The following is a 27,780-nucleotide window of genomic DNA, read 5'->3' on the forward strand; positions in this document are numbered from 1 at the left end:
TTTCTTCTCTAACTCCTTAATTTTCCCCAAAATCTTATCCTTTTTCTCATTTTGTAGTCTTTTCTTTATGGCGTTCTGTTGTATCAAGAACCCTCTCATCACAGCTTTGCTTGCGTCCCAGATTGTTCTTTTTTCCACAGCAGTGTTCAAATTTATCTCAAAATAGTCCTTTATTGTTTTTTTGGCCTTCTTAATAATCTCCTGATCTCTAAACAAATTGTCATTCATCTTCCATCTGAAGGAGCCGGTTGGTAATAATGTCATGTCCATTTTCAACGCATTATGATCGGAGCAGGTCTTTGGGCAGATTTCCACTTTCTTCACCTTAGGAGCCAGACCTCTAGAAATCCATATTTGGTCAATTCTTGTCCAAGTCAGTTGGGCTTCAGAGAAAAATGTTCCTTCTTTCCCCAAGGGGTTCTTTGTCCTCCATATATCAATCCAGTCCATATTGTCTGTCATTTCGAAAAATGTCTTTGGTAGTCTGCCATCTTTAGTAACCTTTTGGCTTTGTGACCTATCCATATTCGTTGAAACGATCCCATTCATATCTCCCATCATAATGATGTTATCATAGTCCAGATAATCCAGCATAATCTCATGCAACTTCTTGTAGAATTCTGATTTCCCTTCGTTTGGAGCTTAGATTCCTAATATCAAAATTTTCTCTCCTTGGTGCTGTATTTCAATTGCCAAAATTCTTCCATGTTCATCTTTAAATAGAAATTTTGGTGAGAGGCTCTCCTTTGCATATATCACCACTCCTCTCTTCTTAACTGAATCCGAAGATATAAATTCTTGGCCTAACCTTTTATTTACCAATATTTTTCTGTGGAGCCTAGTCACATGTGTTTCTTGTAGACAAGTGATGTCTAGTTGCTCCTTCTTTAATATGTGAAAGATTTTCTTCCTTTTTTCCGGGCTGTTACAGCCATTTATGTTCCAGCTTAAAAGTTGCAGAGACATCCTGGATAAATCTGTTTAGTTTCCTTGGGATGGTGTTTTGTTCTGTAAGTCTTCAGGGTTCTGAGGTACAGGTACCTGTGGTGGTTCAGGCCCTGAGGGTAGTTCAAGTCCTTTGTGAAGGTCCTCTCCGTAGGTAGTCAAAAACTTATCCCTATCTTCCAAAGTTCTAATTTTAATCTTCTTCCCTCTAAAGGTAAAGGATAATCCTTGGGGAAAGTCCCACCTAAAGATGATTGAGTTGCTTCTCAACAGTTTTACTAAGTCCAAATATTCAGATCTGAGATCCAACAGCTGTTTAGGAATGTCCTTAAAAATCTCAATTCTTTTGTCCGAAATATTCAGAGATCTTCCGTAGTGCAGGCCCAGAATCTTGTCCCTTTCCTCCTTTGATCTCAACGTAATCAAACAGTCTCTGGGCTTTTCTCTCTTTGTAAGTCTTCCAAGTCTGAAGGCTGACACAATTTTGAAGTCTTCCTCCTCTAGACCCCAGAACTTGGAGAATTCTTTGGTCAAAAACTCAGCTAGGTTACCTTCTTCCACTTCTGGTATCGATCTTATCCTTAAGTTAGTCTCCCTGTTCCGAAGTTCCAACATAGAGAGGTAGGTCTGGTGTTCCCCAACCTGCTTGCTGAGCGGCCTTACTTCTTTTTCCAACTCTCCCACTCTTTGGCTGGTCTCTTCGGCCAGTTTCTGATTTTCACCTGCAGCCTCCTTCAGTTGTCCGATTGCTTGTGCATTCTGTGCAACTTGCCCAGATAATTTGTTTAAAGTTTCTGTATTAAGGTCAATTTTCGCAGTTTGTTGGTCAACTTTCCTGTCCAAAGATTCCAATTTCTCAAGAATTCTCTCTAGTACAGAACCAGATCCTCCTGAAGCCATCTCTTCTAGTTGTAATTCCTCAGTTTCTCCCTCCCCTGCCTGTGACAGGGAGGTAGCTTTTTCCTCCGAGGGCAGAGTAGGCACAGATGATCTACGTGTTTGTGAGGCTGCAGTTAAGGTTGTCAGAGTTGTTTGTCTAGTTCTTAATCCCTTTCTTTTTGCGCCACTCATTCCAAAGTTATCTAGCAGTCAAGGTCAAGCTGAGTTGTTCCCATGGGAAAGCTACGGCCCAGATGGTAACAGTCAAACAGAGGGCCGGGAAATAGAAAGTAAAACAATGTTTTTGTTATAAATCCTCAATCCTCTAGGGGGAGCATAAAATGTCCTAGGAAGAAGAGTCCATTCCAATCATACGAAATCTGAACCAGTACTTAGGGATCTTCACAAAAGTAGTTTTAGCAGAGTTGGTTTTAGGTTTGCCACAATATTTCAAGTTGTGCTTACTGGAATTCCATAATGCAAGAACGTAACCATTCTGAACTCCCTCAGACTGTCTCAAAGTTTAAGTACAATATATCCAAATTTGCAGTCTGACAGTTCTACTGCTCCGGCAGTTCTGACACCTGGGCTTCTTAAATAAAATTGTAATCCACAAAGAAGAGAATATATAAGTCCTGATCAAAGTCCAAAATTCAGTTGCTTACAGTCTTTAAAGGGATTAAAAGTAATTTCTGCGGGTGCTCAATCTGAGCTGTCAAAAAGTTCTCTCTATGCCTCCACTCCTCCTGCTCTTTGCTTTAAAGGTCAATGGCTGCGGAAGACGGACTTCCTTTTCCTCGTCTCTCCGCTTTCAGCTTATTTTCAAATATTTTAGTCCCAAAATTTAATTAAGTCCTCAGTTACTCACGGGTTGTTGCATTTTAGGATCTTGTATTGCAGGAAGAAAGGTCGGCGCTCACCGGCAACGGCAGCGCGGCTTCGCTCCGCTGAATGCGCATAGACCCACAGCGCCGCTGCCCCCTCTGCGATCCGGAGCCCCTTACGGGGTTCCCTCAACGTTTCGGGGGTTGCTCCTGGCGCCCGCCGGGTCCCGAGACCGCAGGCTTCCGCTGCCTGCGGTTTTCCAGAATGGGTCTCCGCTTCGCCGTAGCGGACGACCCTTTTCCAGCGGAGCTTCCCTCTCCCAGTTAGGAAAGGGCAGCCATTACCGTTCGCGCCGCCTCCGGAAGTCTGAGGGCTACATAACTTGGAACCAACTTTAACTAAAATAAAACACCTCACATCCACAATATCCCACAGTCCCAGGGATTGTTATCAGCAGAACTGTAACTGAGGAGCTCTCAAAATCTTCAGTGAGGAAATATATATATAACACCAGATTTTCAAATTATGCTGGAAGCCTCTGTCAGGAGAAGAGTGCTACAATATATATAGTTAGCTCTCCTCAAATGCCAGCGGCTCTGAACAAGAGCGAAAAAGTGAAGTTTAAGTACGGTACGTGTGGTGGACTGTCGCTCTCTTTTAGGCTGAAATGCATTTTTATGATCTTAGGAATGCTCTGCCTGAAAATCGTACATGTTCAAACTTCAGAATAGCAGCCTAACAACTTTTTTACAAAATGGTTTCTCCTTGAAATTGTATTTTTGAATCAAACGGATTGGACATTATCCTTTTAGAAATTACTGTCTTTATGCTTCTGCACATACCCAAACACAGTTCCTAAGATTATTTGCTGGGGGGTATTATTTGAATGCCTTTGGGCTCATTACCTAAAGGAGTTCCTCTCCTGATACACAGATCTCCCTATGCTTTGAGATCCACTGGAAAGGCCCTTCTGGTAAGCCTTGAACATACTGTTGTTCAAGGGTCTTTTGACACTACGGGGCCTTCTCAGCAATGGCACCTCAATTTTGGAATATGCTTCCCCCTAGGGTACAACTGGAGCCAATACTGTCCATCTTTTGGCAACAGCTGACTACCTTCTGTTGAAGTAAGAGTAGTGAAAATGCAGCTAGGAAGCTCAAATCATATATGTGACTGACACCCTTCTTTGGAAATTAAACCAGTGTCCAGACTTTAACATCCAAAAACTTTACTTGCAGAAACTTATAGTTCTAGGTGAATTAAAACATATTCTTTACAATCACATGCTTTCCCAAGTATGGGTTTACAGTCTCTTCTTCTAGCTTTCAAACAACTGTATTTCCCTCTCTGTCCAGAACTCAGCCTTCTATATGTCAGTTAGGCCATGTCTTGCAGCTCCTGTGAGAGATTTTCACTTTCACCTTCTCCTGAATCTTTGCTCTCTTTCTCTCAAGCACAGAAGAAGCATCCCAACACTCTATTCAACTTAGCAGTGTTCACAGTAGATTCCAAACACAGTCATCTTGCTTCACATAAAATGGAGTCTCTCTCCTTCACTAGATACATTCCATACGGCCGACGTTACTCAATCACATGAGAACTACTAGAGAATGCTCTAGAATTCAGTTGCCAACCAATCAATTTCAAGCACATATCAATGCATACAAGCATTTACAATTTCAGTGAATTAAATTACTATACTTAACACCTTCCTCTTCCTTCAACCCTTTGAATATCCTAAGGGGGGATGACCTGTACAGCAATAATGGAGCTGGGTTGTTGTTTTTAATTGAACCATGTACTGTGTTTCTATCTTTCTGACTGGTTTACATGTTTTCAATTGTTCTGAACCACCCTGAGGTCTTTTGACAAAGGTCAAGATATAAATCATGTAAAATAAAACAAAATTAAATTAAATGGAGGACTGGAATGGGGTTCCAGCCAGTGATTGTACTGTACGTGTAGACTTGTGGGAGGAGGCATGTATTGAAATATTATGGACCAATGCTTTACTATTTTAAATCAACCTTTAATTGTGCCCCAGTTTTGAGAGGCACTCCAGTTTTCTCTGCATATGTGCTTTTAGCCCTCATTGACCCATTAATAAGTGGGGTTGTTGCATTTTGAACAGTCTTCAAAGGCACAGAATGAGTGACAGCAGAGCAGTCTGATGATGACCAAGGCATTTATCATGGTGCCTAGGCATCATTCTTTAGGTGTGAGCTGATAAAATGTACTCCAGGACACAGCTTCTCCCTGTGATTCCTGGAATCACATCCAGGTCTCCAAAGCATGCCCAAACTGCATCTCTGCTCCTTTGTGGGAGGGAGAGTGCGACCCCGTTCAGAACAGGAGAAATACCAGCTCCCACCAGGAACATATTTTCAGTTTATTCACCCACATCCAGTCCACCATTCAATCAGGCTCCGTATTCTGCTACCTACCAAATGCAATGTATTAATTCACATTCAATCAGGGTTTCCCCCCACCCTCAAAATAACATGAAGCAGATTGGAGGGCTTCGTTCAAACTTGGGTCAATCTCTTGAGCCAAACAGAGCTTTGCAGTAAAAGCTTTGGCTTCATGGTTAAAACTAAAACCTTTGAACACTTTGTTAGGGAGCCTGCATAGATGTAGCACCTACACTGCACACATATAGCCACACTGATGATGCCATGCCTATGTAGAAAGGACAGATTCAGGTATCTACAAACATAGATCAGCATGGAATGCTACTATTCACTGTCATTCTGTAGAACAGATGTGGATGTAGATCTGCAGCTAGACGGAAATTTATTAAAATAGTAGTTATTATATTCAGTATTAGTTAGAGGAGCCCTGTTGAAATTATTATACATGACTAACAAGCCCATTAGCTTCAATGGGTCTACTCTGAATATAACTTAGATACAGGCCATGGTGTCACCTTATCAGAGTGCAAGACAATACACCTTACTTTAGATACAGGACAATTCAGGAGCTGGTGCCTAGGTAAAGGTAAAGGTACCCCTGCCCGTACCGGCCAGTCTTGACAGACTCTGGGGTTGTGCGCCCATCTCACTTAAGAGGCCAGGGGCCAGCGCTGTCTGAAGACACTTCCGGGTCACGTGGCCAGCGTGACAAAGCTGCATCTGGTGAGCCAGCACAGCACACGGAAACACCGTTTACCTTCCTGCCAGTAGGCGGTCCCTATTTATCTACTTGCACCTGGGGGTGCTTTCGAACTGCTAGGTTGGCAGGCGCTGGGACCGAGCAACGGGAGCGCACCCCGCTGGAGGGATTCGAACCACCGACCTTTCGATCGGCAAGCCCTAGGCGCTGAGGCTTTGACCCACAGTGCCACCTGCGTCCCAGCTGCATGCATGCCTAGCTGCATGCAATTATATCTGAACTGGGGCCAAAGTTTATCAGAGTTTCACCATATCTCATAGTTTCTCCGGAATTTCCTAATATCGCATGAATTTCAGCTTTCATCATGTTCGGAATCATCATCTGGCTCCAGGGACAAGTGAAAATTGCAGATCACACTTCGAAATGAGGCTTTCAATGAGACACTAGCTTTTCACTTGATAAGATAAAGAAAGGGAAATCTTAGGGCTCGGTAGTTAATTGCTGTGGAAGAGGCTCTAATCAGAAAAGGGATGGGAGAGAGTTTATTTCTAAAATCCATCATGTTCTCTCCTATACAGATTATAAGATACACCATCATAAAAAGCATTAGTAAAAACGTGGGCTGTTTCATTTCTGAACCTGTCAGATATACATAGTAGAATGTACTACACAACTTTTATAAGACATCTGAAAGCCGCCCTGTATCAGGAAGTTTTTAATGTTTGGCATTTTATTATGCTTTTATATGTGTTGGAAAAACATGCCAGCATTTCTGGGCATATTATTATTATTATTATTATTATTACTACTACTGAAGTGAAGGCCCAAGACAGGTGTTGATCATCATGTGAGCTGCGCACAGGTGGGCTGAAGCAAGCTGCTGCTATTCCTGTGGAGCCTCCTTTTATTGAGACAAATATGCAAGCCAGGCAAATACATTTTTGGGCTGTGACCTTTACACATATTCCGTCCCAAGATCGTGGGGTGGTACGAAGCTATTTTGGCACCTGTTTCCACAGCGTCATTTTCCCCTTGCACAGTGTATGACAAAGGAGACAAAAGGTCTCAGGAACAAAGGTTACAGACAGGACACCGCTGACTGCTGAGAACGCCAAAGGTCAGATGTAGAGGACGATGTTCCGACAGCCGTGGCTTATCTGAGGGGGGTGGGTTCCCTGCATCCCAGGGTCACGTGTGCAGGCAGACTGTGACTGCCTGCTGGAGGGGAGTGTGCTCCCTCCGGACCTCACTCTCCACTCCGCGATATCCCTACAACTACTTATAGAAGGTTAGAATATACTTCCTGTCACTTAGGGCCGGCCTAGCTATTAGGCAGAGTGAGGCAGCTGCCTCAACTGGCAACTGTTGATGGTGTTGGCTGTTCCCCTCTGGTGGAATATACAGCTAAGCTTTGCTTGCAGTTCAGTGTTGGAATGAGATTCAACTGCTAGACTTTGTCAGCTTCTGCATGTGAATTTGGCAGGACAGATCTTGTCCTTTGCCTCAGACAAGTGAGATGAGCACCACAACCCCAGTCACCTTTGACTGGACCTAACTGTCCAGGGGTCCTTTACCTTTTACCCTTTTACCTAATGCTCAGGAATAATGAAAGATGTAGTTCAGAAATATCTGGAGGGCCACATGTTCACCATTTACACCTTAGAAAAGGCATAACGGAATAATGCAGTTTCATGTACATGTAACAGAATACAAATGAGCTGATTGCCAAGTCCACATTGGGGGGGAAATCTGCCCTACCTAAGCATTTTTATCCCAGAAGAGAGGCTTCGAAATGTGTTTATCAAGCCTAATTGTCAATTCTATATGTTTTTGCAAAATTAGTAAGGATGCTGCAGATGTCTCTTGGAATTTAAACACATTACATCAATCTAAATATTGCAGCCAGAGAACAGTAAATATTTTCTGTTGCATTCACACTCAGTATTGCTTAATGCATATGCCTGAATAAAGAATGAATCCTCTTTTGACTTATGATCTCATATTGCCTTATCAGCTTGGATTGTAAAGCCAAACCTGCCTTTACAGGCCTCGGACTGTTGCAATACAGTTGTATATTTGAGGAAGGGTCTTAGCTTGGTGATAGGGACGCAGGTGGCGCTGTGGGTTATACCACAGAGCCTAGGACTTGCCGATCAGAAGGTCGGTGGTTCGAATCCCTGTGACGGGGTGAGCTCCCATTGCTCGGTCCCTGCTCCTGCCAACCTAGCAGCTCGAAAGCACATCAAAGTGCAAGTAGATAAATAGGTACCACTCCGGCGGGAAGGTAAATGGTGTTTCCGTGCTCTGCTCTGGTTCGCCAGAAGCGGCTTAGTCATGCTGGCTGCATGACCCGGAAGCTGTATGCCGGCTCCCTCGGCCAGTAAAGCGAGATGAGCGCCGCAACCCCAGAGTCATCCGCGACTGGACCTAATGGTCAGGGGTCCCTTTACCTTTACCTTTACCTTAGCTCGGTGATTGAAGGTCCCAGATTCGCTCCCTGACATCTCTGGGTGGAACTGAGAATGAAATTGTGGAGAACTGCTGCCTTCCAGAGCAGGCATATTTGGGATATATTGACAAAGAATTCAAACTGACATAAAGCAGCTAACAATGTTCTTATTGATGTCTTTCCTTAATTCCAGCGGGAGTGAGCTCTGAATATGCTTGACTCTCTCCCCGAATCAATGGGTTGTAAAAGGGGATTACTTTGAGAGGCTCATTCCCATGAATTAGAGATACAGTGGTACCTCGGGTTACATCCGCTTCAGTTTACATACGATTCAGGTTACAGACTTCGCTAACCCAGAAATATTACCTCGGGTTAAGAACTTTGATTCAGGATGAGAACAGAAATTGGGCGGCGGTGCAGCAGCGGGAGGCCCCATTAGCTAAAGTGGTGCCTCAGGTTGAGAACAGTTTCAGGTTAAGAACAGACCTCCAGAACGAATTAAGTTCTCAACTCGAGATACTACTGTACTGTACAAGTTTGCAACCCTCCTCATGCATGTTACTTCATTCTCGGGAAACATTTATTTAAAGCTACACACCTTTCTAAAAGTGCTAACCTATTGCAGTATATCCTCTTGCACTTAAATGAGAGCCTAAAGCATTTGCTCTTTAATCATCATCATCTGGTTGGGTTTCCCCAGCCACTCTGGGCGGCTCCCAACAGCATATTAAAAACACAATAAAACATCAAACATTAAAAACTTTCCTAAATGGGGCTGCCTTCAGATGTCTTCTAAAAGTCAGATAGTTATTTATTTCTTTGACATCTGATGGGAGGGCGTTCCTCAGGGCGGGCGCCACTACTGAGAAGGCCCTCTGCCTGGTTCCCTGTAACTTAACTTCTTGCAATGAGGGACTAGCAGCAGGCCCTCAGAGCTGGACCTCAGTGTCCAGGCTGAACAATGGTGGTGGAGACGCTCCTTCAGGTATACTGGGCCAAGGCAGTTTAGGGCTTTAAACATCAGCACCAACACTTTGAATTGTGCTCGGAGCCAATGTAGGTCTTTCAGGACCAGTGTTATATGGTCTTGGTGGCCACTCCCAGTCACCAGTCTAGCTGCTGCATTCTGGATTAGTTGTAGTTTCCAAGTCACCTTCAAAGCTAGCCCCAAGTAAAGTGCATTGTAGTAGTCCAAGTGGGACATAACCAGAGCATGCACCACTCTGTCGGGACAGTCTGTGAGCAGGTAGCATCTCAGCTGGTGTACCAAATGGAGCTGGTAGACAGCTGCCCTGGACACAAATTGACCTGCACCTCCATGGATAGCTGTGAGTCCAAAATGACTCCGAGACTGTGCACCTGGTCCTTCAAGGGCACAGTTACCACATTCAGAACCAGGGAGTCCTCCACACTCACCTGTCCCCTAAAAACAGTACTTCTGCCTTGTCAGCATGCAATCTCAATCTGTTATGCAGTACACTGAAGCAAATATGTCTTTTGTTGTTGTTTCTTCACCATGCTACACACTTACAGCTTGGTTTTCTTTTTCATCTGTCTTTACAGAGAATGCCAACAAACTTGAAGAAAGCGCCAGGGGAATCTACATTCCTTGTCCAGAGCATTATAACGGCTTCTGCATGCATGGAAAATGTGAACACTCTGCAAATATGCTGGAACCATCTTGCAGGTAACACTTTCCCCAAACCAAGCAGCTAATGATAAACTGACCAGGAACACTTGCTAACACATGCTATCTTGATACAGCAAAGAAAATAATAATTGCCAAGATCCCATCCACTCTGGATCTAAATTATGTAACGAGGCATCTAATGTATGTAGTAGAACTGCCCTAAATTATGCAGCACCATTAAGCTGTTTAGAAATGCATTCCTGCAACGTATGTTGATGCAGCCCTTAAAAGGCTCCTAAGAGCACAGGCTTGCTTGCCAGGCATTATCCTAGGGCTGCCACACATTTGGAATTTCCAAAATTTGGTTAAAATATCCAGGAAAACCCGGGCGTATGGCAAACTATGTTGGAAGAGTTGGTTTTGGGGGCAAATTTCCATGAAAATAGCTCAACAACTTGGGCCCAAAAATAAGGGGGGGAGCGCAACAACCTTGTCCCTCCCCCCAAAAAAACTCAATCCCCCCCCCCAAAAAAAGCTCAGCAACCCTAATTATCTGTTGATTCCTCACTCTCAGCCAACAGCTACTGTCCCAAGAAACCCAGCAGAACTTGAGAGCTACAACAACCACTGGCCGAGGAAGGGGGATGCGGTGGATGCAGTCCACCCAAGGTGTCATCCCTGAGGGGGGGTGACATTGCCACTGCCCCCGGGATGCTCGCCACGGGCAGCGCCCCCTTGGCGGTTCGAATCCCCGTGATGGGGTGAGCTCCCATTGCTCCGTCCCAGCTCCTGCCAACCTAGCAGTTTGAAAGCACACCAGTGCAAGTAGCTTTATAGGTACCACTCCGGTGGAAAGGTAAACAGTGCTTCCATGTCCTCTGGCACTCGTCACGGTGTCCATTGTGCCAGAAGCAGTTTAGTCATGCTGGCCACATTACCCGGAAAGCTGTCTGCAGACAAACGCCGGCTCCCTCGGCCTGAAAAGAAAGATGAGCGCCACAACCCTGTAGTCACCTTTGACTGGACTTAACCATCCAGGGGTCCTTTACCATTTATTTTACTCAGAGGCATCCGGCCTCTGGCACCAGAGATTGCACACAGCCATCACTGTGTTTTTTACGTTTAGAATGATTGTAAGCAGTCCTGAAAATTTGAATGGTGGGCCGGGTATAATAAACGAACAAACAAACATTTCATTTGCTTATTAAAGAAATAAAAATACCTTTTCCCAACTAGCTTTTTGAATGGAGACCTTTATTTCAGTCTGTATCTGCATTGGACTTGAAATCGTCTCTCTGTGATTGCTGATCTTTTTATTGTTAAATCATTTGGGGACGTTTTATGAGAAGCAAAGCGTAAACAGAATACATACATAAATCAAATACATCAACTTCAAAATGAGAGCAGTTGCCTAGAACAAATTAAGCTTCTTCCAGGGGGCATTTCCCACAAATATCAGCGTGGCACACATTAAAATTTTGGTTTTGGTATAGGAAATCATCATAAAAGTACCAAACAACAACACCTCCAACCCTCTTATATCCCCAAAGTAACTGAGGCATAAAGAAAGTTCCTTGGTTATCTTGTAAGATATACAAAGTAGCTGTGGCTAGGAGTGTCAGTGAATTCCGAAGAAAAAAGAAATTGTCAGTGCTCATTTATTCATCCCATGTACAAATAGACATCAATCCGGTATCTGATGGTCTTATTCTTTTTGGTCCACAAACGATAAGTAATCAATGTCCCACCCCCACCTCCGCCTTTCAATTCTGTTTCCTTTGCACGGAAATGAATGGCGTGAAAGTAATTGTGTCATTATTTACCGTACTTTTCTATGTATAAGACGAGCTGTTTCTATGAGAATAGAATCTCAAAAATTTGGGGTTGTCTTATATATGGATAGTGCAGATTGGGGATGGGGGATTGATGAGCAGCAGGATCCCAGAGGCGATTGTGCTGTTGATTGGTGTATGTGGCTAGGGCTGCTGTCGATTGGCTGTTTCTGCTGTCAAAACAACTCTGGGAATCCCTCCTCAAAAAAAGCTCAGCAGCTCTGGGCAATTTCCCCCAGTTTTCTAAATTTATACACAGGGGTGTGTTATACACGAGAAAATATGGTACGTTGAATTCACAATCCTTTGTAAGGTACGAAAATACAGTGGTAACTCGGGTTACATACGCTTCAGGTTATAGAAGCTTCAGGTTACAGACTCTGCTAACCCAAAAGTAGTACCTTGGGTTAAGAACTTTGCTTCAGGATGAGAACAGAAATCACACGATGGCAGCATGGTGGCAGCGGGAGGCCCCATTAGCTAAAGTGGTACCTCAGGTTAAGAACAGTTTTAGGTTAAGAACAGCCCTCCAGAACGAATTAAGTTTTTAACCCGGGGTATCACTGTACTTGCATAGATTACAATAAGTAGCAGGCAGCCAAATGAATAAAGCAGTATTTGGTGGGAATTGAATTGCAGAGGAATGGAAACGGTGCTGATTGTGATGAAGACGAGTTGGAATGGAAATAGCTGCCTTCTTACACCCCAAGCTGCTGCGCATCATTCTTGTGCAGTTGTAACACAGCATCTCTCTGGCAATGCCTGGTTTGTGGCTCATGCAATGCAGCTATGAACTACTGCAAGGGAAGGAGTCAACGTGTCTCTTTCCATTCTAGGTGTGACGCAGGCTACACTGGAGAACACTGTGAAAAAAAGGACTACAGCGTTTTATATGTGGTTCCTGGCCCTGTACGATTTCAGTACGTCTTAATAGCAGCAGTGATTGGAACAATCCAGATTGCTGTCATCTGTGTCGTAGTCCTCTGCATTACAAGGTTAGTAATGAGGCCAGGTGCTCTTACCAAGATAAAGTTGGCAAAAATGTATAAATCTAAATCAAATAAGCATTGGAAATGTAATGAGAAAGAAGGTTCTTTTTGTCATATGTGGTGGTCTTGTAGTAAGGTGAAAGCTTACTGGGAAATGATATATAATAAAATGAAAAGGATGTTTGAAATAACCTTTGTAAAAAAACCCAGAAGCTTTTCTTTTGGGAATTATAGGGACAGAACTACCTAAGCTGTATAGAAACTTGTTCATGTATGCTAGTACAGTGGCAAGAATGTTACTTGCCCCAAAATGGAAAGAAGCAGAAGTCCCAGCAAAGGGAGAAAGGATACAAAAATTTATGGAATATGCAGAAATGGTGAAACTTACCAAAAGAATAAGCATTTTAAATAAAAGAATGGAAATGGTTTATTGAATATTTACAGATAAACTATAAACAGATAAAAACATAGGCAGGGTTATTGTAACAACCTATGAAAATATGGATGTCCTATTCCATACTACTACTACTACTAATAATAATAATAATTTTATTTATACCCCACCCATCTGACTGGGTTTCCCCAGCCACACTGGGTGGCTTCCGACATATATACAAGCATAGAAAATACTTTAAAAACTTCCCTGTACAGGGCTCCCTTCATACGGTTCAGGTGCCAGATAACTCCATACCCTCCAACATTTCGCTGATGAAAATCAGCTTCCAACACACAGAAAAACATAAAAAACCATTCAACATAAAAAAACTTCCCTATACAGGGCTGCCTTCAGATTTCTTCTGATGTCTTCTGAAGGTTGTATAGTCACTTATCAACTTGGCACCGGGGTCACAATACTTTCCATACCCTCCAGTAATTCCTAAGAAAAAGCGGGGCTTTCTGGGATCAAATCAGAAACCAGGACAGCTTTTGTAAATCCGGGGCTGTCCCTGGAAAATAGAGACACCCAGACAGTCTGAAGATCTGTAATGGCAGATAAGCTTCCCTGAAAGGCAACTTGTCTAGCACCACCCATCTTTCTCAGCAACGTGTCATCATGTAGTGCTAGCGTGATCTCTAGTAGTGATGTATGGAAGTGAGAGCTGGACCATAAAGAAGGCTGATAGCTGAAGAATTGATGCTTTTGAATTATGGTGCTGGAGGAGACTCTTGAGAGTCCCATGGACTGCAAGAAGTTCAAACCTATCCATTCTGAAGGAAATCAGCTCTGAGTGCTCACTGGAAGGACAGATTCTGAAGCTGAGGCTCCAATACTTTGGCCACCTCATGAGAAGAGAAGACTCCCTGGAAAAGACCCTGATGTTGGGAAAGATGGAGGGCACAAGGAGAAGGGGACGACAGAGGACGAGATGGTTGGAGAGTGTTCTCGAAGCTACCAGCATGAGTTTGACCAAACTGCGGGAGGCAGTGGAAGACAGGAGTGCCTGGCATGCTCTGGTCCATGGGGTCACGAAGAGTCGGACACGACTAAACGACTAAACAACAACAACAAGCATGATCTCTTGGTCCCTGTGGGCCATTGGTGAAGCCCACGAGCCAGACAAGCACTCCATAACTGCCCCCTAGAAGATGCATCAAAATCTTTTACAACACATGGGGTTTGTTTGGCAGACAGACAGGTATGGAAGGCAGTTTCTCCAATGGTAGAAAATTCAAAAGGAAGCTGTTTGTTTAATAGCTCAGGGATTATCAGTGTTTGCATTCTCAGGAGTTACTCTGTACTTCTTCAGGAAGAGACGGGTGTTTATAATGCATAGAGTGCCTAGCAAATGCTGGTATGGATTTGAATGCCAAGTGGGCTTGACTTTGGAATTTAAAAGGATATGTGCTGTTTACACTGTCAGTCTTACAAGTAAGGACTCAGGTCTAGCCTTCAACTTAAAAAGATCTCAAGCAACTGAGAGCTTGGAGATCGAGCAATGGGCGGTCTCTGTAAGGCAGTTGTGAGTTTCATCCATTCATAAATACCAATGTCCATTCTTTACCATGTGATGGGTAAGTTTCAGAGTTTTCTCCAGCTTCACGACTTGCCTGGGCTTCTTCCTCAGGTGAGAGAAGGTGAAACTGCTTCAGGTGTCCTGCAGCTGCTTCAATAAATCAGACGCCTTAAAAATAAATCCCTTTCCCAAAAAGATGAGAATTTTTAAAAGAAGCAGGCATCACACTCCTATAGAAAGTAAAAAAAGCACCAATATATCTAAGCATCCTCCTCTCGCTACGCTCAGAGGACAAGCGTGACATTCAGGCCGGAAGAAGGTAGAAAATAATTCATATATCCTTTCCCAGCCTAAAGGCATAATAGAAAAATGTCTGCAGAAGCTTGGAGATGCTTGCCGACCTAGTTGAGTTCATCAACTCTACCCTCAAGAGTAGATCTTCTCCTGCAAGAAGGCAATGTATTATATTAAAGTGGGTTTCAGGGAACATGGAGATAATTCAAACGGCCAGAAATACAGTGTACATAAAAAGGACGGAGATGGGAAAGTAACTGCTCAACAGAAAAATGGCACTACATCATGTTGTTCAAGCAATCTTCTGAGTGGCTCCAGGTTTGTTAACTTCAGGCCATAAAGCAAGTTAACGGTTTGTGTTCAGAGAAAATGGTTTGGTTTTACATGGACCCTGCCTTTCCAGTGGATTTAATTTAGACTGTGTTGTAGATAAAAGGATACCCAAAAGCTGATGCCCTTAAACTTTTTCATTTGCATAAGCTCTTCATTTCCTTTTTCTTTAGCCTTTGCAAAACTTGGTGCGTGTTACATCCAGTAACAAATATATTGTGGTGCTCCAGTCATTATTAGTTAAACACACACAGAGAGAGAGGGGGGGGAGGGAGATGGTTTGAAGGCAACTTGATGTTGCCACCTTACTGAAGCTAAGCAGGTCTGGGCCTGGTCACCTTGGGTGCCATGATGGAAGAAAGGCAGGATACAAATGCAAGAAAACAGAAATGAATAAATATGCATACACAAAATATACATACCTCCCAACATGTCTCCAATGAAAATAGGGATGTCCTATTCAACAACGTATTATGTATATCCCACCCATCTGACTGGGTTTCCCTTGCCACTCTGGGCAGCTTACAATACATATAAAAACATAGTAAAACATCAAACATTAAAAACTTCCCAATACTTCAGATGTCTTCTAAAAGTTGTGTCGTTCTGATGGGAGGTTGTTCCACAGGGAAGGGGCCACTGCTGAGAAGGCCTGGTTCCCTGTAACTTCACTTCTTGCAGTGAGGGAACCACCAGATTGCCCTCAGAGAAGGACGTCACTGTCCAGGCTGAGTGATGGGGGTAGAGACGCTCCTTCAGGTATACAGGACAGAGGCCGTTTAGGGCTTTCAAGGTCAGCACCAACACTTTGAATTGTGCTCGGAAATGTACTAGGAGCCAATGTAGGTCTTTCAAGACTGGTGTTATGTGGTCTCGGCGGCTGCTCCCAGTCACCAGTCTAGCTGCCGCATTCTGGATTAGTTAAACGCAGCTAGACTCTGCCCACCAGCTGGGCATGGCGCGGCAGCTGAAGGAAGGCTGATGCAGGGGGCTGAACACACAACCTCTCCCTTGTAAGGTATAAGAGCTTTGGAATGACGCAGTTAAAAATGCTGTCGCCATTTTGGGAAGCTCTGTCGGAGGTCTTGAGTCTGGGAAGAGAAAGAGAGAAACAAAAGTGTTTATATATTGTGGATTAAACTCTTCAGTGGGACTTAAGAGCGACAGCTTCGTAAAATTATGATGGAAAGAGCGATGTTATCTATGAAGGAGATTATATATGGAAACCATCTGGATTTGAGGATTGGAAGAACGGAAAATTCACACAGGATTATTATATTGGTGTTTATCGGCTTAAAGAGACTATCAGAAGAGATCATAAAGAAAAAAGAGAAAATATATGAACAAGATGTGATGTGGAAACAGCAAGATAAGACTGGATAGAATTATGAACTCTGTTTGGACTGATTTGGACATTAACGCAGTAGCAAGAAGATGATCAGAATCCCCCTTCGGATTTTGAAGTATGGGTCCCCCCAACAAAATTCAAAATTTGGCTTTGTAATTCGGAATTTATGTGATGTGATTTAATTTGATGTGACTGGCCAGTTAATAAAAATTATTTTTTTTAAAAAAAAAGAACACACAACCTCTCCCCTCTGGGAGGCGGAGAGGTCTTCTCAGTTAGTGTACAACAAGGTTCACCGAACTGGTGCCCAAAGGCACCTCTCACACAGCTACAATTGCCAGAGTGTTTCACAATCAGTCACTCTACTCAGGAAACTCTGGGAATTGAGACCTCCTGAAAACTCTCAGCATCCTTGACAAACTGCAGTTCCCAGGATGATTTGGGAGAAGCCAAAACTTTTTGAAGTGGTATCATAGTGCTTTAAATGGGGCCTCAGTATAAGGCAACTTCCTATGTTCTTAACTGGAGAGGGGAGGGAATTTAGCAGCCTGGTTGACAGGCAGGCATTCCAGATACTTACTGTATTTTTCGCTCTATAAGACGCACCAGACCATAAGACACACCTAGTTTTGGGATGAGGAAAACAAGGAATGTTTGAATTCCAGAAGCCAGAACAGCATGAGGGATCTCTGTGCAGCCTGCATTCGCTCCCTAAGACGCGCACACATTTCCCCTTACTTTTTAGGAGGGAAAAAGTGCGTCTTATAGAGTGAAAAATGCAGTAATTAAAAAGAAAGTGGCTACATCTTGATGCATGCTCCTCAACTGTCCTGCTTTAAGTGGAACATACCGGAATTACAGAAGCCATTCTGCTTCCAAAGACGGCCATTTTGGAGGGGGGCAGTGCTGTCGCACAAGTCCCCTCCGTGGCATGTTGGAGGGTATGTGGATATATACGTTAACCAGGGTAAATTTAGGAAGCTGTTGTTGCTTTTCTGTAAGTCTATGAGTCCCAGCTGCACACTGTTATTCACTAGCAGCGCTTCTTTTCTAAAATATAAAATGTTTAGGAGTACTCTCATTTTGGCTCAAGAAAACCACCATTTTACAGTTAAAATCGGGGAAAATAAATACAGTAAATGGACAAAAGTACAAAGATTCACAAAATATTTACCTCCGTAAAATACCCCTTCGTTCCCCCCCCCCCCCAGGAAAAAAGCACTGTTCTCTAGTCATACACGAATAGTTACATTTGCTACGATTTGGATCCAGCGGTACCATTGCATGAATGGAAAGCGCTTCCTGTTGCACAAGGAAGTGTTCCTGGTTTGTTCAGTTTTTTTTATGTAAATATGTATACCCCGAACGTACATTGTTTTGTTATGCTTGTATCCCCACAGGGGAATAATTCAGGTTTCGAACCAACACAGAGCAGACAAAGAGAATCCATTTGCAGAGCTGACAGTCATTTATATATGAGTTGCCTTTGTGCTTCCCGAAATGCAATACAGTGGTACCTCGGGTTACATACGCTTCAGGTTACATACGCTTCAGGTTACAGAATCCGCTAACCCAGAAATATTACCTCGGGTTAAGAACTTTGTTTCATGTTAAGAACAGAAATTTTGCTCCGGCGGCACAGCAGCAGCGGGGGGCCCCATTAGCTAAAGTGGTGCTTCAGGTTAAGAACAGTTTCAGGTTAAGTACGGATCTCCGGAACAAATTAAGTACTTAACCCGAGGTACCACTGTACTACATTCTAAGTTAGCCAATGCAGGAAAAAGCAACGATTGTTTCTTTTATTTGTGCTTTCCTAGCTGGGAGGATGTTTGGGAGAAATATTAAACTGCCCCTGATGAATGTGTGTACATTTTCCAAAGGTCTCATAGCCGCATTGCTTGTGGTGGGTCTTTAAACCAGTGCATTAATATAACCCTCGTTGCAGGCAGGCAGTGTCCTACGGGAAATGATTTTGGCTATTTCAGGCTCCTGTTTGAAGAACAGGCTCTGAAAGAGTGCAGAGGCCTTTGACTCTTTTTTTACAAAGCTCTGGAGCTGTGCAGCTAAGGAATGATGAGTTGTACCGACAGCCGTTGTTGGCAGTTGCCCTTCAGTGGCCTGCAATCCTTACGTTACCTCCACTGTCGTTTAGCAAAGCAAATTTCATGCTCGTTTTCTCTCTCCAACCCCTCCCTTTCCCCTCTTGCTTGCAGGAAATGTCCCAGGAGCAACCGAATTCACAGGCAGAAGCAAAACACAGGGCACTACAGTTCAGACAACACAACAAGAGCATCGACCAGGTTAATTTAAACGAGAGCATGTTTCCACAATGGCAAAAAGTAAACTGCAGAGAGGTTGGACTTTCAAAAAAAAAATTAATACAGTATTATAGACAAAAAGATCTACACATGTTGCCTTGCATTTGTGGTAATCTACACCAATGAAAAAAAAAACATGTACTACAGCTATATTTGATTATGTATGGATATATTTGAAATAGTATACATTGTCTTGATGTTTTTTCTGTAATGTAAATAAACTATTTATATCACACAATATAGTTTTTTTTTTCTTTTTCATGTATTTGTTATATATAATAAATACTCAGTGATGAGGAAAAAAAACCCGCTTTCTTAAATTTGCTGTGCCGTACAAGCGTGTTATCATTGGACATGATGAATTTGCAAGCTGTGTGCGTCACAATATTTAAATTGTGCAGCCACATGAGCACCTCCTGCTGTGGGCACAGTAACAGCCTTCCTGAACAGTGTTCGGCTTCTTAAGCTGTAATGAAAGTGGTAGGTTTGGGCAGCCTAAACTGTGCAGGACTACAGTGGTGCCTCGCAAGACGAAAAAAATCCATTCCGCGAGTCTCTTCGTCTTGCGGTTTTTTCGTCTTGCGAAGCAAGCCCATTAGTGGCTTAGAGGATTAGCGCTTTTAGCGGGCTTAGCTGATCAGCTGATAAGCGGCTTAGAGGCTTAGCGGATCAGCTGTTAAGCGGCTTAGCGGATCAGCTGATAAGCTGCTTAGCGGATCAGCTGTTAAGCAGCTTAGCGGCTTAGCAGATCAGCTGATAAGCGGCTTAGCGGCTTGGGAAAAAGGGGTGGAAGGAAAAAAAACCCGCAGGAACTCGCAAGACGTTTTCGTCTTGCAAAGCAAGCCCATAGGAAATTCGTTTTGCGAAGCACCTCCAAAACAGAAAACCCTTTCGTCTAGCGGGTTTTCCGTCTTGCGAGGCATTCGTCTTGCGGGCCACCACTGTATAGCCAAAGCCAGGAAACTTCAGTACATAACACCAGCTATTTCCTCTTGTATAGTCTCCCTGTTGTCATGGTACAACTCTGTAGGGAGGTGTCAGGGCCTGGACATCAGAGGAGGAACGGTGGAGACCACCTCCCCCCTCTCCTGCTCCTTCCTGAGAAGAGGAGGACAGTATAGATTTGCAATGGTGGTTTGCAGAGGGTCACAGCTCAGAGATAGAAGAGGGGCAAAGCTGGGAAATAATGGGAGAAGCAGGAACAGCTGGCTGACAAATTATCACTACAGTGGCACCAGTGGCGTAGCGTGGGTTGTCAGCACCTGGGGCAAGGCAAGTAATTTGTTCCCCCCTAACCCGATAGTCCCTCGCTCTCTCTCCGCACCACACCGTACGCCTGGCACCCCCCTCCACAGTGGGCGGCGACCCGGCAGCTCGGATCGGATTTGCACAGCCAGCACTGCAGTGAGAGAGAGTGAGTGAGCCAGGTAGGGACAGAGAGCTGCGAGTGCGAGCGCGCCCCCCCCCAGATGTTGCGCCCGGTGCGGCCGGCCCCCTGCACACACCCCCCGCGCTACGCCACTGAGTGGCACCTCTCGTTGCGAACGGGATCCGTTCCAGAGGCCCGTTCGCAACATGAAAAGAGTGCAACCTGAAGTGCCATGTCTGCGTAGGTGCGCGGCACGATTTGCCGCTTGTGCACATGTGCGAGCTTCAAAACCCGGAAGTAACCCTTTCCGGTACTTCCGGGTCGCCGCGGGACGTAACCTGAAAGAAAGTAACATGAAGCAAACATAACATGAGGTATGACTGTACAGAGCATTCCAGACGCCCCCCTCCTCCCAGAACCTGGCAAACAATGAAAGTAGGAGAGCAGAGAACTAAGAGACAATTGGCCCTCGGCAGCCACCATAAGTGGGGTAGAACTGTTGACAACTGAGAAGGAGATGACTCGGAGTAATGCCGCTACCAAAGAGGCTAGATTTCTATGCCTCTCTCTCTATCAATATTGAATAAAGAAATTGGTAAGAGCTTCTTGTCTTTCTATTACTGGCAACCTGCCATGAGGGAAGGGAATCAGATTCCCTGAAGCCTGACAGGAGGAGGAAGGGAGCATGAGTGAAATTAGTTGGCTCCGCCTACCATTGTCTCTGGCTCCACCTACTGTGGACATTACTGCCTTCCACCCCACCAATCCCAAGGGACACTAGCCACTGCTGATCATGATCCAGTAGGTTTTTCTGCTCTCTTCCAGTTGAGTTACTTTGCTGGTTTCTGCAATTTGTCAAAGAAATGCTTCGCTGGCGGTGTTAATTATAACTTATAATTATAACCTTGCTGATCTTGTGGGTTTTATTAATTGAGCAAGGAGGGGACAGATAAAGAGGCAAGCGTGGACCCTTTTTAAAAATTTATCCGGATATCAAACAAAGGGAGACAATTGATACTTCAAACGCCTTTCAGACTTTCTAAGAGCTCCATTAAGTTGACTCTTACAGGTAAGAGCAGACAATATGTGGAAAGGAGACCCTCAAGGAAATGCTTGATGCTGCATGAAGAAATTTCCATCTCTTGACAACTGGGGTGACTTAGGGCTTATTCACACTTCTTCTTGTGCCTGGGAAAACTGTTCTTTATCGCTCAATGGCAATTGGGATTTCCCCCAGTTTGCCATTTGTTCTGATCTGTTGCTAAAGAGTGGGTTTTCCTTTGGAAAAGAGCGAGGCAAGCGGGGAAACACTCAGACCCCATGCCTAGAAAGCATGCATCCAGCAGAAAACAGCTCAGACTGGTGCTTTTTTTTAAAAAAAAAAAAGCATCACTTGTATGACATGGGGGAATGAGTGTCTTTGTTTGAAACAGGGAGCTGTCATCAAGTCCAGAGGATGCTTGCAACTTGCTCTTTTGCTAATTTACTTGGAAGTAAACCCCACTGTGTGAGAATAGAATTGCATCCTGGTCCCAGGCAAGTTTACCTGGAACAAAAGGATGCAGGTGGCGCTGTGGTCTAAACCACTGAGCCTTTTGGGCTTGCCGATCAGAAGGTTGTCAGTTCAAATCCCCACAACAGAGTGAGCTCCCGTTGCTCTGTCCCAGCTCCTGCCAAGCTAGCAGTTCGAAAGCAGACCAGTACAAATAGATAAATAGGTACTGCTGCGGCGGGAAGGTAAAAGGCATTTCCATGAGCTCAGTGTTCCGTTGCGCCAGAAGCAGTTTAGTCATGCTGGCCACAAGACCCGGAAAGTTGTCTGTGGACAAACGCCAGCTCCTTTGGCCTTAAAGTGAGATGAGTGCTGCAACCTTTGACTGTCCAGGGGTCCTTTACCTTTTTTATCTTACCTGGGAAAGTACATGAGGTTAGAATAGCAGTGATCATGTGCTCTCTCTCTCTCTCTCACTTTCTCTCTCCACCATCGATTAGTTTAAGCCACTCCACAAAAACCACCCTGTCCATCTTCATGTCCGTAGCCAACACCCATATTTAAAATTAAAATTTAAAAAGCCTAGCAGGATGATGGGACTTGCTTTGATGTGTTATAATCACAAGCGTTGCTTTTAACAGTATGTTAATTCTCACTTTAAGACAAAAAAAAAACCTTGCATCTATGACAAAAAAGTGCATTTACAATGCAGGGAGGGGGGGAGAGATAGCAAGGCAGTTAACGGCATGTCTGATGTAGGATGAGAGGAGAGACAGCCTTTAATCATTTTGTTTTCAAAGAAGCTTTAGAGATCTTTTGAAGATGATTTTTTCCTGAGCTTTATCCAAACAAAATAAGAGACTGAGAGATTTCCCGTTCACTTTTCATCCAGGGCCCTGATCTCTGGGTTAAACTAGGCATGCAATTACAGGTAGACTTGAATGCACAGATTCCCTTCGCTTGACTGAGGGTAGTCTGTAGAGGCAGGATACAGATATATATCAGCATGGCAAACCCGCACTGTGACATTCGGCACGTCTGTGGCATACATTTGAAGCCCATTTAATGAAACCTGTCCACTCCAGTTTACTTCTCACAGAACTACACTTCCCAGCAGCCTTAGCAAAGTACGGTCCCCAGGATTCTTTGGCAAAGGCATGTACTTTAAATGTGTGTTAAATGCGCTCTGAAGCAATGGTGCGGATGTGACGGAAAAGCCTGGCCTTCCAAATGCTATGCAGTAGCCAAATTTTTGTAAACAGTATGCCGACCAAAAAATGTGCACAAATATTATATTTGGGGGGAAATTTCGTGCAAAAGAAATGTGCATAAATAGCGCACAAAACTGCATTATATTAGGGGGAAATGCTTGCAAAAAAATGGCTATATAAAGAGAAACGCAGGCAAAAAGAGATTATTTCGGTCCTGTTTCAAAATATGGCAGCAGTGGGAACCTTTGGCCCTCCAAACGCTGCTGAACTACACAACTCCCAACATCCCTGGCCATGGGAGATGTGGTTCAACAACATCTAGAAGGCCAATGATTCCCCACCCATGATGTAAAACAATATGGACACAACTCTGCGATTAGATGGCCCTTGAATGGTGGCTTCTTCAAGCTCAACTTTCAGCTCTGGGATTGTGGGGTGTTGTTGTCTCGGCAAGGTGTGTTTAGTTGAGTTTGGAGTCATGCATTCAGAGCTGTGGCATAGCCAGAGAGCTCTTGGAAAGAATAGTCACTTCAAAGTTTAAAGTGTGTTGGCACAAAGAGATACAGTGGCGTAGCGTGGGTTGCCAGCTCCCGGGACCACACAGAAGGTGGGGTGCGAGGGAGATAAAAGGACGAAGTACGCATGTGCAGGGCAGTCTTTAGCATATGCGGTGCCGGGGTGCAAAAATCCACCCAGCGCCCCCAAATTTGGGGGGGCAGGTCAAAGTTGTTGAGCTTCTTTTAGGGGGCCAAGTCAACGTTGTTGAGCTTTTAAGGGGAACAGCGAAAACCGCTAACATGAAAAAATACAAAGCGGCAGCAATAACTCCATCTTTCCGTTTTTGCAATCATGCAAAAATGAAATACACCACTGGGGGGCTTGCCAGATATGTTGATTCTGCAGCTCTTCCGCAAAAGAGAATGGAAATGACCCATCAACCGCAATCACCTGGGGGATCACAGATAAGAGCTTAGGTGGCTTCAGCAGCGGGCACCCCCAAGAATTCGGCGCCCGGGTGCACCACACCCCTTGCACCCCAAGTAAAGACAGCCCTGCCCATGCGCATTCAACTGCCTAACAGTGTCCGCATCACACAGGAAAGGACCGCTGTAGAGATAAGAAAAGAAGAGTCATTCCGTGGGCTGGAGAGGTCACTTTGTTGTTCACATGGAGAAGCCATTTTCAACCGAGCCCAGCGACAGCACGCAACTGTATTGAGGCAGAACTGGGTGTTGAAATTTTGCACTCCCGAACTATTTTGCGCCTGGGACAACCACCCCTGTGCCCCCCTCACGCTATGCCACTGGAGATACAAACACACGAACACATATGTGAGTTTTGCAGTACATTGGTACCTCGGGTTACATACGCTTCAGGTTACAGACTCCGCTAACCCAGAAATATCACCTCAGGTTAAGAACTTTGCTTCAGGATGAGGACAGAAATTGTGCTCCAGCGGCACGGCGGCAGCAACAGGAGGCCCCATTAGCTAAAGTGGTGCTTCAGTTTAAGAACAGTTTCAGGTTAAGAACGGACCTCTGGAATAAATTAAGTACATAACCCGAGGTACCACTGTATTTTTGAAAGGGAACTACTAATGGAAATGTGTGGCAGTCTTGTACAGCCAAGAGAACATGCTAAAAAGCCTGCTCCCGTGTGATTTTGTGGTGCTAAGGAGATGGCATGAAGCGGGGCATATAAATAGAAAGTAAGCCCTGTGGAACCCACTTTTGGAAGCCCGTGCTTGGATGATCAGAATCTGGATGAAGTCTCGGAGCCGACCTTTGCTTGCTATTATTTCTCTCCCAGTGCAGCTTATGGGTGACCTTTCCTGGTGGTAGGTGAAGTCATTAAGTGCTTATGCAAATGAGAGAAGCAGTAGAAGAAGGGAGAGGGGCGAAGATGGCATTTCCTGCAGCCAATTTATTATTATTATTATTAAATCAAATCCAACAAATGCAGAAGTCACTGGATTCCTCTATGACTGATTTACTCCGGTCAGGCAACTTTAACTTTTTATCACCCAGGCACAAAACAGGGTCTGTGTGTTGGGTGTGTGTGTAAAATGATTACAAATGTGCTTTAAAATGGCTTTTAAAATGACTTGCCTGCGCATCTGATCAGTCATTAAAAAGGTAACGGTTCTGTATCAATCTCTGGCTTGAAAAGGCAAATGAGCATGGGAGAACGCTGGCCCACAGTGGGGAGGGTTTTGGGTGGGCTGGTTTTCACGGCAATGGTTGGAAGAGCTCTGCGGAGATTAAGAGAGGCAGGCATAAAATGTGACCTGAATTAGAGGCTAACAGATAGCGCTTTCTGCATGTTTTACATTTTTAAGTTATAATAAAAAGAGACCTTTGTGTATATTAGCCTCTAAAAATGATTAAGCGTTCACAGGGCACCGACTCTGGCAGCCACAAAATATGCAAGATGGAGGCTCTACAAGCCCTCTGTAAGGAATCAAATGTGGGGGGGATTTTTTTTTTGTTTTGTTTTTATGTGTTTGCAAGCTTTATTTGCGCCATTACCTACTTGCTTCTTCAACCCAGATGAAATGAGTTGTTAGGCCAGAAGGAATTCCGTTGACTTAATTGCAGCATATGCAGGCTGGATTGATACATTACGATATGAAAGATATGAGGTTTTATGTGCCCTTGTATTCTGCTGAGCATCAAAGGCCCTTTAGAGCAGACTGTTTTTTGGAAATAGAATTCTAATGAGCAAGAAAACAGAATGGCCCCGATCCAGCTCAGAGTCAAGAGGCACTTAAGCCCATTGATTTCAAGTGCACTTCACTTAATACTACATCCTTGCTAAAATTTATTTGTTTGGTTGTTTATATTTTAATTCCCAACATGTAAAATGCTACCAGATTTTACGAAACAGCAGATAACATAAAACCACAATGCAAAATATTAAAACGAATCAATAGATTATGGTCCTAATCCACTGGGAATTTCTCCTATGCAAACCACATTAAAATAAATTACAATTTTATTCACAACAAACAGCAATAAAAACGTTCCAGGAGAAACTCCCGTGGACTCACAATGCCCTTTGGAATGAAAATGTTTTATGCCTTTACAGAAATTGCTTAGGTAAAAGTAAACTCCCATCAAGAGACAGAGAGAGGGAGAGAGAGGGGGGGGTATTCCACAGCGCTGGGATAGCATCACAGAGTAGCCCAATGTCCTTTTCTCCCTTCCCTCCAGTTCTCATCATAGTTCCGTCCGTGTGTTTCAAAACACAGAACTGCTGAGTTAAAAGAGGCTTAGCAAAGCAAACTATAACTCAGGAGCATCTTTTTGCAAACTGCAGACATCTTGTTGCCCTGCAGTTGCGCAACTGAGACGTCCCAACACAAAAAGCCATTTGTGCGTAAACACTTTACAGTGGCAAATGCCTGTCAGCAATATTTTATCCACGGAACAATTATCATGTAAGAAAACCCAAAGAAACTTATCTCTCTGGTGAAGTACTGAAGTTAAGCTACAGGTGGCAGTAGCCACAAATGGGTGGATCAGCCATTCTAAAAGTCTGGATACCAGTGGAAGGAGACAGAACTAGACATAGTATTCATTGCATTTAAATGCATTTTTCCTTCAAGCAAGTTTGACCAAGCCTGTATGTATGTAATCCATATATACACATACATACATATAGTTTTGCACCAAGCTATACAAATTCCCCTTTTCTTTTCTTTCCTTTCCTTTCCTTTCCTTTTCTTTCCTCTTTTTGGAGGGGGGGGGTGAATTCTGTGATCCATACAAATTATTCAAATTAATCATTTTTCTTATATTTTATACATATAAATCAGCACATGCAAATGTTATGCAAATCTATGCCCGCTTTGGGCTGGGTTTTTTGGCTATGTATAAATGGCCACCCTAATCTGGGAGGGATAACTTACTTGATTGATTGATTGATTGATTGATTGAGGGAAGCTTTTAATGTTTAATAGATTATTGTATTTTAATATTCTGTTGGAAGCCGCCCAGAGTGGCTGGGGAAACCTAGCCAGATGGGCGGGATATAAATATATTATTATTATTATTATTATTATTATTATTATTATTATTATTTACAATAATTCTTACTCTGCCTTTCAGGGTACAAATCCAGGCAAGGCAATTTGCAAGTAACATCAATGCACATTTTTTTAAAAAAACACTCTCTCTCTCACACACACACACACAAAATATGGCAATATCAACTAATACCATGACATTCAACTCCTTCCTACAGGGCACCTGGTGATAGAGGGTATTGTCAGATTTGCAGGCAAAGGCGCAGTCTATCTGGAGGCAACTGTGATGACTTTTTCGTCCACCTGTCTTGCTCTCCTTTTTCCTTTTCCTCAAGGCAGTTGGTGGTACATTGCCCAGGAGTGAGGCGAGAGGGAGATCCCAGGTGGAGTAAGTTGTGATGCCTTCTTTGGGAGAGATTCTTGAGACGCTCTCCAAAAGCTGGATTCTGCATCCATATCCAGATTCTGCATTGTTCATCCTGTACTCCTACAGAATCTCTGGAGCCAAAGGAGCCAACTCCTACAGGCTGAGATTTATTCAACCCTCCCCCTGAAGTATTTGAGGGGGCCGCCCCCAAAAGGTTAATGGGCATTGCCATTCAAATAGTGAGCATGCATCACATCTTGTGATCGATGATACAGGGCTGGGCTTACCTACCCACCCATATTTTATTCCAGTTGGTACCCCTGTCTGATATTATTGCCATTGCTACTGTTAGTTAGTTAGTTAGTTAGTTAGTTAGTTAGTTAGTTAGTTAGTTAGTTAATATACCGGC

General features: G+C 43.9%; 1 protein-coding gene across 1 annotated transcript in view; it reads left to right on the forward strand.

Annotated features, from left to right (window-relative positions):
- Positions 1-19,143, forward strand: part of TMEFF2 (transmembrane protein with EGF like and two follistatin like domains 2) — a 236,368-nt gene extending 217,225 nt beyond the window's left edge. Inside the window, exons 8-10 of the mRNA XM_083712929.1 lie at positions 9,773-9,896; positions 12,508-12,666; positions 18,801-19,143. Of these exons, the coding sequence (XP_083569055.1) occupies positions 9,773-9,896; positions 12,508-12,666; positions 18,801-18,897 (380 nt within the window). The 3' untranslated portion in view covers positions 18,898-19,143. The remainder of the gene's footprint in view (positions 1-9,772; positions 9,897-12,507; positions 12,667-18,800) is intronic.
- Positions 19,144-27,780: the final 8,637 nt, after the last annotated feature.

Source organism: Podarcis gaigeae (genome assembly GCF_964106915.1).
Source record: "Podarcis gaigeae genome assembly, chromosome: 1".
Taxonomy (NCBI): Eukaryota; Metazoa; Chordata; class Lepidosauria; order Squamata; family Lacertidae; genus Podarcis; species Podarcis gaigeae.